General features: G+C 55.4%; 1 protein-coding gene across 1 annotated transcript; it reads left to right on the top strand.

Annotated features, from left to right (window-relative positions):
- The first annotated feature begins 6,221 nt into the window (after positions 1 to 6,221).
- On the top strand, positions 6,222 to 15,722 carry LOC142829294 (perforin-1-like). The gene is made up of 3 exons (XM_075928692.2): positions 6,222 to 6,246; positions 11,351 to 11,934; positions 14,291 to 15,722. Exons 2-3 carry the CDS (start codon positions 11,408 to 11,410, stop codon positions 15,354 to 15,356), a joined length of 1,593 nt encoding a protein of 530 aa, XP_075784807.2. The 5' UTR covers positions 6,222 to 6,246; positions 11,351 to 11,407; the 3' UTR covers positions 15,357 to 15,722.
- The last annotated feature ends 621 nt before the right edge of the window (positions 15,723 to 16,343 follow it).

Here is a 16,343-nt window from a genome sequence, read left to right as displayed (position 1 = left end):
ATACTGAGCCCCCTCCCGCCCCAAAAAAACCCCATCAGTGGAAAAAATCTGTTGAGAAAAAAAAAGAGGAGACCAAAGTCATTGAACATAAAAAAATGGACCCCAGACTTATTAAGCAAAATAAAATAAAATAATAAAAAAAAACCAGCATGGCCCCTTTAAGAAACGCCTCTGAGGCTTTTTGGCTATAACAGGCTGGTGGCGGCTGGTGGCCATCTTGTTTTCTGGCTCCAGGCCAGACAGTTGTCCTGCAGAATCGGGTAACCTGGTTGCTGAGTGTCTGTAGGGTTGCCAGGTGTCCGGCTGTTACCCAGAGAGGCCGCTATTTTTGCCTCCTGCAGGGAAAACATCAGAAAATTCCGGACATTTCAGGTGTCTGGTATTTTCTGAATTTTTTTACCGGACAGGATACAAAAACAGCGGAGGGTCTGGGTCAATACTGGACACCTGGCAGCCCAGGGCTTTCCACGTGTTCAGGACTGTGGCCCTGTAGGGTCCTGTCTTCTCCCCACACGCCCACCAGGGTGGGAGAAGGATTCATGAACCCGCCCCACATGGAGCTCTGCCCTGATCTCTCCCCTCTCGAGACAGAAATAGGGTTGCCAGGTGTTCAGTATGTGGGATTTTTTGCCTCCCCTCCAGTAAAAAAATACCGAAAATACCAGACACCTACAATGCTGTCTGGCTGAATTCGGAGGCAGCCTGGCATCCCTTGTGCCCACCGGGTTCATCAGGGAAGCTGTCCGGCCCCACGCAGGGAGGAAAGATGGCGGGTGGCCACCAGCAGCTTGTTAGGGCTAAAAAAGACTCACCACGTGGTTTTTAAAAGGGCCCCGGTGCTGGGGTTGTTGGGTTTTTACGTAACAATTCTCGGGGGCCTTTTTTTTTTTTTTTTGCTCAACGAAATTTTTCCTGGCAACCCTAGACGGAAACCCAGTCTGAAGCAGGGAGCGCAGCACTCGCTCCACCGGCCCCATCACCTCTGGGGTGACAAGCTCCCCCCCCAACTCCTGCGCCATGTCCGCAGAGCACGCCGGAGGATCCAACATTACCGTCCCCTGCAGCACAGGCCGGGATGGGGAAGGCAATCTGCAGCCCCGGCCCCGGCCCTGAAGCCTGGCCCTGCCAAACCAGCCTGAGTTAGTTGGAGGGCTGGGGTTGCCATGCTGTAGCCCTGGCCCTAGCCCTGCCAGGTGGCTGTGGAAGTCAGGCTGCTACGTGGCGCCCCCAGCCTTCATGGGTGGTGAGTTTTATGAGCTGGTTGCGCCCATGTTCCAGGAATATTCAGAGCCGGGGGCCGTGCTCACCAATGGACTGAGGCTAGGACAGCCTGTTCTTTCTGTTTGCTGGTCATTCCTTGAATGAATCATTCAGTTAAGGGGAATAGCCCAGAGGGAAAAGGCGATGAATCATAGAATCATAGAACTGGAAGAGACCTCAGAAAGTCATCAAGTCCAGCTCCCTGCTCTAGGCAGGACCAATTCCAACTAAATCAACCCAGCCAGGGCTTTGTCAAGCCGAGACTTAAACACCTCTAGGGATGGAGACTCCACCACTTCCCTAGGGAACCCATCCCAGCGCTTCACCACTCTCCTAGGGAAAGAGTTTTTCCTAGTATCCAACCTGGACCTCTCCCACCACAACTTGAGACCATCGCTCCTTGTTCTGCCATCTGTCACTACTGAGAACAGCCTCTCTCCAGCCTCTTTGGAACCTCCCTTCAGGAAGTTGAAGGCTGCTCTCAAATCCCCCCTCACTCTTCCCTTCTGCAGACTAAACAGACCCAAGTCCCTCAGCCTCTCCTCATAAGTCATATGCTCCAGCCCCCTAATCATTTTGGTTGCCCTCCGCTGGACCCTCTCCAATGCGTCCCCATCCTTTTTGTAGTGGGGGGCCCAGAACTGGACACAATACTCCAGATGCGGCCTCACCAAAGCCGAATAAAGGGGAATAATGACATCTCTGGATCTGCTGGCAATGCTCCTCCTAATGCAACCTAATATGCCGTTAGCCTTCTTGGCTACAAGGGCACAGTTGACTCATCTCTAGCTTCTCATCCACTGTAACCGCCAGGTCCTTTTCTGCAGAATTACTACTTAACTGATTGGTCCCCACCCTGTAACTATGCTTGGGATTCTTCCATCCCAAGTGCAGGACTCTACACTTGTCCTTGTTGAACCTCATCAGATTTCTTGTGGCCCAATCCTCCAATTTGTCTAAGTCACTCTGTACCCTATCTCTGCCCTCCAGCGTATCTACCTCTCCCCCCAGCTTAGTGTCATCCGCAAACTTGCTGAGGGTGCAATCCATCCCCTCATCCAGATCATTAATAAAGATATTGAACAAAACCGGTCCTAGAACCGAACCTTGGGGCACTCTGCTAGAAACCGACCCCCATCCTGACATCGAACCGTTGATCACTACCCGCTGGGCCCGGCCTTCCAGCCATATTTCTATCCATCTTACCGTCCATTTATCCAATCCACAATCCCTTAACTTGCTGGCAAGAATACTGTGGGAGACCGTATCAAAAGCCTTGCTAAAGTCAAGGTATATAACATCCACTGACTTCCCCACGTCCACCAAGCCAGTTACCTCATCATAGAAGCTAATCAGATTGGTCAGGCACGACTTGCCCTTTGTGAATCCAACAAGCATGAAGTAACAAGTATGTGTGAAGAGACAATCGCCAGAGGCCAGAGAGACCAAAGCTCTGTCCTGTTGAAGAGAAACTGAAGGGGGGTTGGGCTGCCAGTAAAGGGCCTTTTTTTTGGAAACAAGCATCAGGAAAAAGTCGTCTTTGTGTTTTAAAGTAGGTCTAATTCAAATAAAGATTATTGTACAAAGCCAACTTTGAACTTTCTATTAGTGAACTTAAAATCACAATAACTGAAGTGATAGAGATGCAGCCGTGTTAGTCTGGTGTAGCTGAAACAAAAAACAAGACTATGTAGCACTTTAAAGACTAACAAGATGGTTTATTAGGTGATGAGCTTTCGTGGGCCAGACCCACTTCCTCAGATCAAATAGTGGAAGAAAATTGGCACAACCGTATATACCAAAGGATACAATTAAAAAAATGAACACATATGAAAAGGACAAATCACATTGCAGAACAGAAGGGCGATGCGGGGGGGGGGGGGGGGGGGGAGGAAATAAATGTCTGTGAGCTAATGGTATTAGAGGTGATAATTGGAGAAGCTATTTTTGTAATGGGTAAGATAGCTAGGGTCTTTGTTGAGACCCACGTGTAGAGTATCGAATTTTAGCATGAATGACAGTTCAGAGGATTCCCTTTCAAGTGCAGATTTAAAGGGCTTCTGAAGCAGGATGCAGGTAATTAAGTCGTTGAGACAGTGTCCTTTCTGGTTGAAATGGCAAGAAACTGAAGCTGAGAGAAATGTAGCCGTGTTAGTCTGGTATAGCTGAAACAAAACAGAAATGTACATATTAAAGCCAATTATCAAACTGACACTAGGTGTAACCATTTGAGAGTGATTGTTTTATTACAAAATAGTCAGGGAGAAAGTTATAAGACTATTAAAAACATTGAAAAAGTTCTTATACATCACTAGAACAAAACCAAGCGAGTACATTATGATAAGATTTTGACCAATCCACTACGTTACAAAATCACCTGCCAATATTTGACAAAATCCTTGGTTTGAATACAGACATCAGTATGGAACATCCATGCAGGCACAATGATATGGTGACATTATTGTCATGATCAATTAGACATCACTGGAAGCAGAAGAAAGTGGCTTTATATCATGTAAAAGAACTTTGGGAGATCTAGTAAACAAAAGAGATTCTGTGAAAGACAGCGAGGGACAAAAAGAGATGGAAAGAGTCAGTTATAGACAGTGTTTCGTTCCTGGATTCACTTACTATGTTAAAGAGTTCTCTTTTGAAGACCCAAGTAAGATGCAGGCAATGACTGAAGATGCTGTCTTTTTGTTTGTGTGAAAATTATGTAGGAATTCTTCTTCCTAATCTCCCCAGCCAGCGCCCCCGCACCTCCCCCCCCCACCAGCTCTGATTCCTGCCCACTCTTACTCTTGGCCACCCTCGCGGCCCCTGATCCCCCCCAACTGTGCTTCCTGCGCCCCCTTACTCCCGGCCAGCCCTGACCCCTCCCGGCTGGCCTCCCCTCCCCCGACCAGCCCCATTGCCCCCCTCCACCGCTTTAACCGTTTCCAGGCCTCCCCTTTCCAGCCAGCACCGCTCCCTTCCTGGCGCCTGCTCCCCCCTGCACATGAAGTGTGTCCGGGTTTTGGTTTTTTTAATGACCACCCGGTAACCACTAGCAGTGATCCAGGTCCTTGGAGTCTTTTTTTTTTTTGCTCAATAACTTTGGTCTTCCCCCCTTTTTTTCCTTCAACAAATTTCTTTCCCGGTGTTTTTTTGGGGGGGGGGAGCAGCGTATTCGGTATTTTTCTTTCAGCCAACTGGCAACCCTAATCATGGGCCACCCCAGCCCTGCAGACAGACAACCGGCGGTGAGAAATGAGGCCGGGTGGGCGGGAGGATCCGCTGCTGGCAGCCAACCGGCGATTGCAGGGGGAGTCCTCACCGGCCGCCTACAGGTGCTGCAGCCAGCGCGCTCCCTCCATCCGGCCTGGGGCTACCAGGGACACAGGCAGCTTCTGGGCTGGCCGCAGGGGCTGGGCCGACAGCCTGGGATCTGTCCTTTCCCGGCCCTGCGAGAGCTCGGCCCCCACTTCTGTGACCACCCGAGCAGCAACCGCACTGCCCCAGCGCTGGCCCGCAGTGCGTCAGGCCTGGGCTCAGCAGGGGAAGGCCGGTGACCTTTGGGCTCTGTGTGCCCCCCTGCCCCAGCACCCCGCCCTGCAGCTGGGCGGTTTCTGGGAAATGCCGAGGCTGGAGCCAGCATCCCTGGAAAATTTTTGCTGTCAGCTTCCAATTGGCTCTTCAGTTTTGTTTACGCTGTAGGAACCAAACCCACCAATCACAGTCCCAGGGCAGTGGGGGTGGGGGATCCCTCCTGGGACAGTGGGGGTAGGGACCCCACCCACCAGGCACGTGTCCTGCCCAGCTCAGGGGGGAGACACCTCTGAGCCCAAAACTCAGCTAAATCCAGGGGACAAGAAATGATCAGACAGGAGGAGGGTTCAGGGCCCCACCCAGGGACCCCGAGGGGAACAGCCTTTTTTGGGGGTGTCGGTTGGTGGGGGCTGTGATCAGGGCTGCAGGATCTGGGTAGGGAGGCTGGCAGGGGAGCAGGGGAACCGAGCAGCGCAGCCAACCGGGAGCAATGTTCCCTCGAATGTTTTCCAACTATCGGCAGGTTGTTCCACCTTTGTGCGGAATAAAATGTTTACATGCGCCGAGGCCTCTGCAAGGTGCACCACCCATAGAACACAAACCGCGCTGGGGACGCTGTTAGTGAGGTGGGCAGCACTGGCATCTCCCCTGAGGGGCCGCACAAGCGCTTAGTTCCCAGGGGACGCTGGCCGGGAGGGGGAGCAGGCAGCAGGGCAGTCTCGGGGTTGGGGCTGCCAGAGCCAGCGCTGCCCACAGCTCACGGTGCCCTGGGCACACGCCGCACAGGGACTGTAGCAGCCACCACTGCTGAGGCGAGGTTTGGCAGGCGGGGAGGCCACAGAGCAGTGAGGGGAAGGGGGGAGGCCTTGGGCAGGGGGTGCATCAGGAAAGTGGGATTGGGGGGGCTCAGGAGGTGGCAGATGCTCTGAGGTCACCCTCTAGGCACAGGTGTAACATCCCCCCTCCACCGCCTGCCCAGAGCCTAGAGGGGGCCCCACGCACCCCCCCCCCAGGGCACCAGCCAGCCTGGGACTGCGGAGCTCTGGGCCGGCTGGGGTGGGCGGGGGGCCCCTCCGGCCCTGGGTGCGGCGGGGAGGGGACTGGGCCCCACAGCCCTGGCACCAGAGGGGAAGGACTCAGGCTCTGCCAGCCCGGACAGGATGCAGAGGGGGGTCTGCCCAGGCACTGGGGGGGCCGAAGGCTCACCGGGGGTGGGGGGAGGGGTGGCCGGTCAGGGTTTCCTTTGCCCAGGCTGGAGGGGGGGGGCTGAGGGAGGGTCAGTGTCTGGACCAGGCACCACGGGGTGGGCGGAGAGAGGGGGGGGCCCGAGGGGAGGGGGGCGGAGCATCCCTGGGAACACCAGCCCCCAGCCCCTAGGGATGTATTTATAGGGCACCCGGCAAACCCGGTGGCAGGGAGTCTGGACGCTGGATCCCTCCGGCCTGGGACACAGAACAGGTACGTGCCGGACACGGGGAAACGCAGACGATGGATGTCAGCCGACGGTCAGGGCAGTGTGTGTGTGTGTTCTGAGAAAAGGTTTAACGTCTGTGACTTTACTGCTAGAACCAGGGTCCCGTCGCAGAGGGCAGCCAACAGGCTGACAGATGCACCTGTTCATAGGAAGAGCTTATTACAGCTCAGATTTTAGCTGCTAGGATACAGGATCCCTTCGCAGCGGGCAGTCTAGGGAAGACTGAGAGATGCCCCAACGGATGTCACCTGGGAGTGACACGATCCAAACGCCCAAGCTCCTTCTATACCTGTCCCTTATAACCAGCTGAAGTTCTTTTAAATTGTGCTTGTTTCTGTTACAGCAACTGAAGGAGTCAGGTTAAAACTTAAACAGTTACAGGTTTATTAAAAAAAACTTATAAAAGCAAATGGTTACAATGGCTATTGCTCTCTTTCTTAACTGCTAGCAAATACAAATCTTAAAAATGGTTACAAAGAAAATAAAGAAAGAAAATAGAAATAATGGTACCAAGTGACAGCTTAATCTTTAAAGAGCTCTAAGTCTGTGTACACTTAAGACAAAGGACACATCCAGGTACAATTTTTACCCCTTTCTGTGCCTCTCGACTCCAGCGGGTCAGGCCAGGGCCGGTCTCTCAATTCCTAGGAAAGACGAATACGAGGTGGGCGTCCCCGTGGAACCTCGGGAGATCAAACACCAAACCCGACCAGCACATAGATGGTAGATGGACACTCAGAGTAAATGTGCTGCTGGACCCATCTTTATACCCCTGGGGGCCCGTATCCTCTTTCTTATCTTAAGAGGCCAAATTGTCCTGGTCCGTTTTGTGGCGCCAGTTCTTACAAGCAAGTTTCAAATAATTTACACTTGCAAGAGAGAGAACTAAATTGTGAGCACTGGACATTCTTTACTGGGCGAGAGATTCCTCCCCCCGCGGACGGCTGTGTGTTCGTATCAATATGGGTTAAGTCAAGGACACTCCTCGGCAGCCTCTTGGTCAGCAATTGGCGGATCTCTGTTTACAGCCATTCACGCTCACAGCAGCCTGCCATATCCTGAGCCTCCTGCTCCCAGGCTTTTACTGTTCTATGTGCCCTGCATGCTCCAGGCAAGCAACGATGGATGTTACAGGGGGGTTCCTGTCTGGCTACAATGGATCCGGGGCTAAACCCCGAGCTCTGGGGAGAGGGAGCCACGGCCTGGGATCTGGCTAAATCAGGGTGACCTGGCTCAGGGGGCAAAAGCCAGCAGGGAGCCGTTTCAAGAGCTGGGGTGCGATAGGACAGTATCTGTTTGATGTTTCAGTTCCTTTCGCCCCCAAAGGCCGGTGACCTATTCGGAGCTCTGTGTGCTCCTCCCCCCGGCCCCCCATCCTGCAGCTGGGTGGTTTCAGGGAGGCTGGGAGCCAGTGTCCCTGAAAGAACTGTACTTTTAGCTTCCAACTGGCTCCTTGGTTTGTTTTTTATTTTTACATCACAAAGCAAACCCACCTATCAAAGTGCCGGAAAAGTGGGTGGGGGGAGAAACTGCTGACCCCAAGGTTCAACTCAATTTGGGGGCAACGAGTGATCAGACAGGAGCAGGGGAGAGGGTCACAAGGCAGAGCCAGGGATTGTGAAAGGGACCCCTGAGCGGAGACCCCTGGACAGCACCCGCCTCAAAGGTGTCAAGGGGTGACCCGGCACCCACAAACGCTGGCTTCCCAACAAGCTCTTGGCTTTCAATAGCACTTCGGGGGTCCTGGCTTCAGGCCCCTGGACCGGAATCCCCAGGGACTGTCACTCAGGGCAAAGGCAAAGAAGGGGGCAGACCTTCCCCAAACTGGGGTTGTTTCTAAGAATTCCACTCACCAGCCAGCCAGAGCGCGGCGTCTACAGCCCTGGCCTGGTTGGCAGAAGCCAGCCTCGCTGCTCCCGTCGCCACCCGGCCTTGGGCTCCCACCCGGGCAGCCGAGTCACACGCCGAGTTCCGCGAGTGCCAGCCTCTTGGGCACGTTGCCCTCCGGGGAGTGACTCTTCCAGACCTGCCCCAGGCCCCGCATGCAGCCAGAGCTGCTCAGCTCCGCTCAGCTGTGTGACAAAGCAAAGAGAGAGCCTGGGCTAACGTCCAGGGGACCGTGTGAGCTACGAGGAGAGGCTGAGGGAGTTGGGTTTGTTCAGGCTGCAGAAGGGAAGAGTGAGGGGGGATTTGAGAGCAGCCTGCAACTCCCTGAAGGGGGGTTCCAAAGAGGCTGGAGAGAGGCTGTTCTCAGTGGCAGAACAAGGAGCAATGGACTCAAGTTGCAGTGGGGGAGGTCTCGGTAGGAAAAACTCTTTCCCTAGGTGGGTGGGGAAGCGCTGGGCTGGGTTCCCTAGGGTGGGGGTGGAGTCTCCATCCCTAGAGGTGTTTAAGTCCCAGCTTGACAAAGCCCTGGCCGGGTTGATTTAGTTGCGATTGGTCCTGCCTAGAGCAGGGGGCTGGACTCGATGACTCCTGAGGTCTCTTCCAGCTCTCTGGTTCTATGGTTCTATGTCCTACAGCTGCAGACACAGTTCCCAGCTGTCTCCTAGGCGGGGGGGTGTTCTGGCCTTGCCAAGAGCCTTTTCCCAAATCAGTTCATCAGATTCCTTCCAGCATCAGGCTGATCCAGGTGGGAACTGGAGACCTCAGCTCTGTGGCTCAACTATTCCCTGAGCAAACTGAGGGGGGCTGAGCTCACAGGGCCAACTAATGGCTCATCATTGACACAATCAACTCTGGATTAAACAAAGACTGTGAATGGCTCGCTAACTACAAAAGCAGCTTCTGCTCTCTTGGAATTCACACCTCCAGATCAGCTGCTAGAAGTGGGCCTCATCCTCCTTGATTGGATCCACCTCGTCATCTCCAGCCTGATCCTGGCCTGCATATTTATTCCTGCCTCTGGAAATTTCCACTACATGCATCTGACGAAGTGGGTCTTTGCCCACGAAAGCTTATGCTCCTACACTTCAGTTAGTCTATAAGGTGCCACAGGACTCCTCGTCGCTTTTGCAGACTAACACGGCTACCCCTCTGATACTTACTACCCCCACAGCTCACTCCACTGTGAAGATTAGCTTTCGCTCTCTGAATTAAGAGAATAACCTCACACTAAATATGTGAAAGCACACAAACACACACTCATTGCACACACACACACACACACTCATTGCACACACACACACACTCATTGCACACACACACACACACACACTCATTGCACACACACACTCATTGCACACACACACTCATTGCACACACACACACACACACACTCATTGCACACACACACACACACACATTGCACACACACACACACTCATTGCACACACACACACACTCATTGCCTAGTAGGTCTCTTAAGGTTGAATCTGGATTAGCCTGCTAGTGCTTAACCTCTTCTGGACCCATATCCCTCCCCTTTCTAGCCCACTAGACCGGGGTGGTCAATAGTTATTAATGGGGGCACACCAAGATTTGGGTAAGTGGCCACGGGTTGAACTTTTCTACGGGGGGGGGGGGTGCAGTGTCTGTGGCGGCGGCTGGGTGCAGAAGGGAGCTCAGGGTACGGGACCGGGGTGCAGCAGAGGCTGTGGGGTCCGAGAGGGAGGTTGAATGAAGGAGGGGTTATCAATGGGGCAGGGGGTTTGGGAGCAGGCTCCGGGAGGGGATATGGTTGCAGGAGAGGAGTCTGGCCTGGCGGGAGCTATACGAGGGGTTGCAGGGACTGGGTGGGAGTTGTGACCTGGAAAAGGGCGAGAAGGGGCTGCAGGGGATTTGGGGGGTGGCCCGGGGGCAGGTAGTAGAGGGGAGAGAGGGGGTGCTGTGCCAGAAGCAGGCTCTGGCTGGAAGGTGCTTAGCTAGGCAGCCCCCAGCCGGCAGCCCTGCAGGAACCTGAGCCAGGCGCCACGCCTGTGAGCTGGGCTGGCTGCTCCAGCAAGGAGAGGGCGGGAGGATTCCCATGGTGCCCCTGCCGCCAGCAACATTTCTCAACTCCTATTGGCTGGAAACTGGCCAACGGGAGCAGAGGGGTTTTTTTAGGGGCAAGGCTTGGCACGAAGCTTCCGCCTCCCTCTCCAGAGCAATTAGCAGCCGGGCATTTAAAGAGGCATCCGCTACTCTGTAGAAAGGGGCCCGGTGAGGCAGCCCTGGCCAGATCCAGGGGCTTGGAGGGCAGGATCTGGCCTGCTGGCTGCAGCTTGCCCTGCACTACTCCCAAAGCAGGGACAGAACCCAGGAGTGCAGGCTCCCCGCCCTTTCTGCTCCAGCTCATTGACCCAATTGCACTCAGAGCAGGGAGCGAGGTGGGAATCCAGCAGGGGGCGCTGTGCTGCAGGGAGCAAGGCAGGGGCCCAGCAGGGGGCGCTGTGCTGCAGGGAGCGGAGCAGGGTCCCAGCAGGGGGCGCTGTGCTGCAGGGAGCGGGGCAGGGGCCCAGCAGGGGGCGCTGTACTGCAGGGAGCGGAGCAGGGTCCCAGCAGGGGGCGCTGTGCTGCAGGGAGTGGAGCAGGGTCCCAGCAGGGGGCGCTGTGCTGCAGGGAGCGGGGCAGGGTCCCAGCAGGGGGTGCTGTGCTGCAGGGAGCGGGCTGGGGTCCCAGCAGGGGGCGCTGTGCTGCAGGGAGCGGGGCAGGGTCCCAGCAGGGGGCGCTGTGCTGCAGGGAGCGGGGTGGGGTCCCAGCAGGGGGCGCTGTGCTGCAGGGAGCGGGGCAGGGGCCCAGCAGGGGGCGCTGTGCTGCAGGGAGTGGGGCAGGGGCCCAGCAGGGGGCGCTGTACTGCAGGGAGCGGGGCAGGGGCCCAGCAGGGGGCGTTGTACTGCAGGGAGCGGAGCAGGGTCCCAGCAGGGGGCGCTGTGCTGCAGGAAGCAAGGCGGGGGCCCAGCAGGGGGCGCTGCGCTGCAGGTGGGGGCCCAGCAGGGAGTGTTGTGAGCAGGGAGCGGGGTGGGCTCTAGTATAAGTTGCTGGAGATCTCTCTTCTCAGATGCAGGGAGAGCCATAGAAGCCTGGAGACTTCTGGGCTGTGTTGGCCTGTGGAACTCCCTGCCACTAGATTGTCATGACTGAAGACTCTCTCTGTTTCTCTCCCTCTAGGGAGGGTCAAAGCCCAACAGCAGCTTTGGGTGAGGGGTGCCCCTCATCACACCAGCCATGGCCACAGCCAGGGTTTTCATCCCTCTCCTCCTCCTTGCGCTTGTGCCTGGGGTCTCTCCCTTCTGCCGCACAGGCACGGCTCAGGAGTGCAGGAGGAGCGTGGCCTTTGTGCCTGGGCACAGCCTGGTACGGGAGGGCATCGACGTCACCACGCTGGGCTGGACGGGGAACTACCTGGTGGACACCAGCCTGTGGCGCGGCCCCAACGGCACCTGCACCTTGTGCCGGAACCCGCTGCAGGGGGGGCAGCTGCAGAGGGCGCCGCTGGCCGTGACGGACTGGAAGGTGAATATCTTGTGCAACCGGGAGCTCAGCACCTCGGTGCAGGAGTCGGCCGTGGCCGTGGCCCGGGCAATGGCGTCCGATGTGAACAACGACTGGAAGGTGGAACTGGAGCTACCGGGGGAGTCCATGGGCCGGGCCCTGGAGGGGACCCGATCCGAGCTCTCCGGCTTCGCCTACGAGAAGGAGCAGCAGGACAAGTTCATGTTTGTGCTCCACGAGCTGCCCTGTGGGTATTACAGGTGAGAATCCCCTGAATGTCCCCCCGGCCCTATAGTGCAGCGCCCCCTGCTGGGCCCCCGCCCCGCGCCCTATAGCGCAGCGCCCCCTGCTGAGCCTCCGCCCCGTTTCCTGCAGCACAGCGCCCCCTGCTGGGCCCCCACCCCGCTCCCTGCAGCACAGCGCCCCCTGCTGGGCTCCGCCCCACTCCCTGCAGCGCAGCGCCTCCTGCCGGGCCCCCGCCCCGCTCCCTGTAGCACAGCGCCCGCTGCTGGGCTCCGCCCCACTCCCTGCAGCGCAGCGCCTCCTGCCGGGCCCCCGCCCCGCTCCCTGTAGCACAGCGCCCCCTTCTGGGCCCCCATCTTGTTCCTACAGGACAGCAGCCCATGGTGATTCCCTGCCCTGCTCCCTGTAACATAGGGTATCCTCTTGAGTCCCCAATTCCCTGCAGAATTGCACCTCCTGTTGGGCCACTGCCCTGCTCTTTGGGGCAATGGCACAGCACTGCCTGGGAGGGGCCCTGCCTCCTAATCAGAGAATCAGAGAACACTAGGACTGGGAGGGACCTCGAGAGGCATCGAGTCCAGTCCCCTGCCCTCACGGCAGGACCCAGTACTGCCTAGACCATCCCTGAGAGACATTTATCTAACCTGCTCTTAAATATCTCCAGAGATGGGGATTCCACAACCTCCCTGGGCAATTTATTCCAGTGTTTGACCACCCTGACAGGTAGGAACTTTTTCCTAATGTCCAACCTAAACGGCCTTTGCTGCAGTTTAAGCCCATTGCTTCTTGTTCTATCCTCAGAGGCCAAGATGAACAAGTTTTCTCCCCCCTCCTTATGACACCCTTTTAGATACCTGAAAACGGCTCTCATGTCCCCCCTCAATCTTCACTTTTCTAAACTAAACAAACCCAATTTTTAGCCTTCCCTCACAGCTCATGTTCTCTAGACCTTTCATCATTCTCATTGCTCTTCTCTGGGCCTTCTCCAATTTCTCCACATCTTTCTTGAAATGCGGTGCCCAGAACTGGACACAATACTCCAACTGAGGCCTAACCAGCGCAGAGTAGAGCGGAAGAATGACTTCTCGTGTCTTGCTCACAACACGCCTGTTAATGCAGCCCAGAATCATGTTTGCTATTTTGCAACAGCATCACTCTGTTGGCTTCTATTTAGCTTGGGGTCCATTGTAACCCCTAGATCCCTTTCTGCCGTACTGCTTCCCAGACAGTCACTTCCCATTCTGTGTGTGTGAAACTGATTGTTCCTTCCTAAGTGGAGCACTTTGCATTTGTCTTTAATAAACTTCATCCTGTTTACCTCAGACCATTTCTCCAATTTGTCCAGATCATTTTGAATTATGACCCTATCCTCCAGAGCAGTCGCAACCCCTCCCAGCTTGGGATCATCTGCAAACTTAATAAGCACACTTTCTATACAATATCTAAATCACTGATGAAGATATTGAACAGAGCTGGTCCCAGAACAGACCCCTGCGGAACCCCACTTGTTATACCTTTCCAGCAGGATTGTGAACCATTAATAACTACTTTCTGAGTACGGTTATCCAGCCAGTTATCCACCCACTTTATAGTAGCCCCATCTTAGTTATATTTGACTAGTTTATTGATAAGAATATTATGTGAGACCGTATCAAACGCCTTACTAAAGTCTAGGTATACCACATCCACCGCTTCCCCCTTAGCCACAAGACTCGGTATCCTATCAAAGAAAGCTATCAGATTGGTTTGACATGATTTGTTCTTTACAGATCCATGCTGGCTGTTCTCTATCACCTTGCCACTTTCCAAGTGTTTACAGATGGTTTCCTTAATTACTTGCTCCATTATCTTCCTTGGCACAGAAGTTAAACTAACTGGTCTGTAGTTTCCTGGGTTGTTCTTATTTCCCTTTTATAGATGGGCACTAGATTTACCCTTTTCCAGTCCTCTGGAATCTCTCCTGTCTCCCATGATTTTCCAAAGATGATAGCTAGAGCCTCAGATACCTCCTCTATCACCTCCTTGAGTATTCTAGGATGCATTTCATCAGGCCCTGGTGACTTGCAGGCATCTAACTTTTCTAAGTGATTTTTAACTTGTTTTTTTAATTTTATCTTCTAAACCTCCCCCCTTCCCGCCAGCATTCACTATGTCAGGCATTCCTTCAGAAAGCTTGGTGAAGACCAAAACAAAGAAGTCATTGAGCATCTCTGCCATTTCCAAGTTTCCTGTTACTGTTTCTCCCTCCTCTAATGAGCCCCGTTCATGGTGGCCACAAAGCAGGCACTGTGGAGATGGGGCCAGTTTGTACTGGGGAAGGTGGTGGGGTTTCTGGTTAGCTCCTAACTCCTCTCTCTTTTTCCCCTCTGGCAGGATGAGGGTACCCCCAAACCCTCCTCTGACACCCTTATTCGCCCAAGCCCTGAGTGACCTTCTACCCACCTACAACCCATCCACATACCGACCCTTCCTGGCCACGTACGGCACCCACTATGTGAGCCAGGCAGTGCTGGGCGGGCGTGTGCGGCAGCTGACGGCCATCCCGACCTGCCGGGCAGTGCTGGACGGGCTGACAGACGCTGAAATCAAGGAGCGCCTGAGCTCTCAGTTCCTGCAAGACCTGGGTTTGAGTCAGCTCCCCTCCGGCTCCCACGCCCACGAGCCGAGCAGCCAGAGCAGCTGGAGCTCCCAGGCGGCCTACACGGATCACCGCAACGAGGTGACGGGGGGCCACGGCCATGCCAACCTACTCTATGCCACCAAGCAAGACCCCGGGGCCCTCTCGGCCTGGCTGGAGAGCCTCAAAACCAGCCCCAGCCTGATCTCCTTCTCCCTGGCGCCCATCCACACCCTGGTGAGGCCGGGAGACCCCCGGCGGGAGGCGCTGAGGCAGGCAGTGAAGGAGTACGTGGCTGAGCGGGGGCAGAGGAGGTGCCCTCGACGGTGCCCACAAGGCGGCTACGCCGACCCCTTGGAGCCCTGCAAATGCCGTTGCTCCGGAAACCCCTTCACCAACTCCATGTGCTGCTCCCTGCAGCGGGGCCTGGCCCGGCTGAAGGTCCATATGATGTCGGGCAAAGACCTGTGGGGGGACCCCTTGTCTCCCAGCGACCCCTACGTCAAGGTCATCTTCCAAGGGCAGAAGCTGCAGACGCGCTACATTAAGGACAACAACAACCCCCAGTGGTTTGAAGACCTGGACTTCGGGGTGGTGACGCTGCCGGTGAAGCCCGAACTGGAAGTGGAGGTGCGGGACAGCGACTCGTGGCCATGGGTGGACAGCCACCTGGGAACCTGCCACGCCCACCTCAAGGCCAGCAGGAACGTGACTCAGAGCTGCGTCGTCTCGCCCGGCCTCGTGACGTATTCCTACTCCCTGGAGTGCGGGCCCAACCTGGGCGGGGACACCTGCCAGGAGTACGTGCCCGTGAGGGGCTAAGGGGGCACCTGCCAGGAGTCCTGATGTCCAGCCCCTGCTCTCACCACTAGCCCCCACTTCCTTTCCTGAGCTCACATAGCTAATGTTTTAGAAAATTAAGCAGCGCTGCCTTTCAACCCCACGCCAAGGCCAGGCCGGAGGGAGAGCAGGGATGTGCTTACACACGTTCCCTTGTTGCATTTCACTGCAGTTGTACATTTGCTGCAGTGAAATGAAGTTGCACATTTAAACTAATAAACGTGTGTGTATTTGCATTGTTGATCGCATGGTGTTCCTCACACGCACCAGGCCCCTGGGGGTTCTGTGGGCTGGGTAGGGCGCAGTCCCACATGGCAGCCTGTCCCGGCGCAGGACAGGGAATGGCGGGAGCGGGTGTAAAATGGGCGGGACGGGACCTTTCCGAATTCCGGCATGTTTTCTTCATGGTGCGGGAATGGGGGTCGGGGCATCTCGTGTTCTAGCGACGGGCGTCTGCATTGGCACCGGTTCAGCCCCTGCACAAACAGCCCAAAGCCGAGACCCCCAGTGAAACAAGCCCCAAAACAGCCCCCTGGCCCCAGAGAATAAAAGCGACTATTGACTAAAGCAGGCCCAGTTCTGCCGGGCCCAAGCTGGCGCCCCCTGGTGCCCCTGATACCAAACTGTTTAGGACAGTCAAGACAGAAGCAGACTGTGAGGGACTCCAAGAAGATCTCACCAAACTCAGTGATTGGGCAACAAAATGGCAAATGAAATGTAATGTGGATAAGTGTAAAGTAATGCACATCGGGAAAAATAACCCCAACTATACGTACAGTAGGATGGGGGCTAATTTGGCTACGACAAATCAGGAAAGGGATCTTGGAGTTATCGTGGACAGTTCTCTGAAAACTTCCACACAGTGTGCAGCGGCGGTCAAAAAGGCAAATAGGATGCTAGGAATTCTTAAGAAAGGGATAGAAAATAAGACCCAGAATATCTTACTGCCCCTGTATAAAACTATGGAAC

This window comes from Pelodiscus sinensis, chromosome 5 (assembly GCF_052426305.1).
Source record: "Pelodiscus sinensis isolate ZL-2025 chromosome 5, ASM5242630v1, whole genome shotgun sequence".
NCBI lineage: Eukaryota > Metazoa > Chordata > Testudines > Trionychidae > Pelodiscus > Pelodiscus sinensis.
The sequence above is the reverse complement of the archived record's forward strand: the minus strand, read 5'-3'. Positions and strand labels throughout refer to the sequence as shown.

Coding starts and splice junctions, on each gene's coding strand:
- LOC142829294 (XM_075928692.2), top strand. CDS start 11,408: ATGGCCACAGCCAGGGTTTTCATCCCTCTCCTCCTCCTTGCGCTTGTG. Junction 11,935..14,290: donor CTGCCCTGTGGGTATTACAG/GTGAGAATCCCC, acceptor CCCCTCTGGCAG/GATGAGGGTACCCCCAAACC.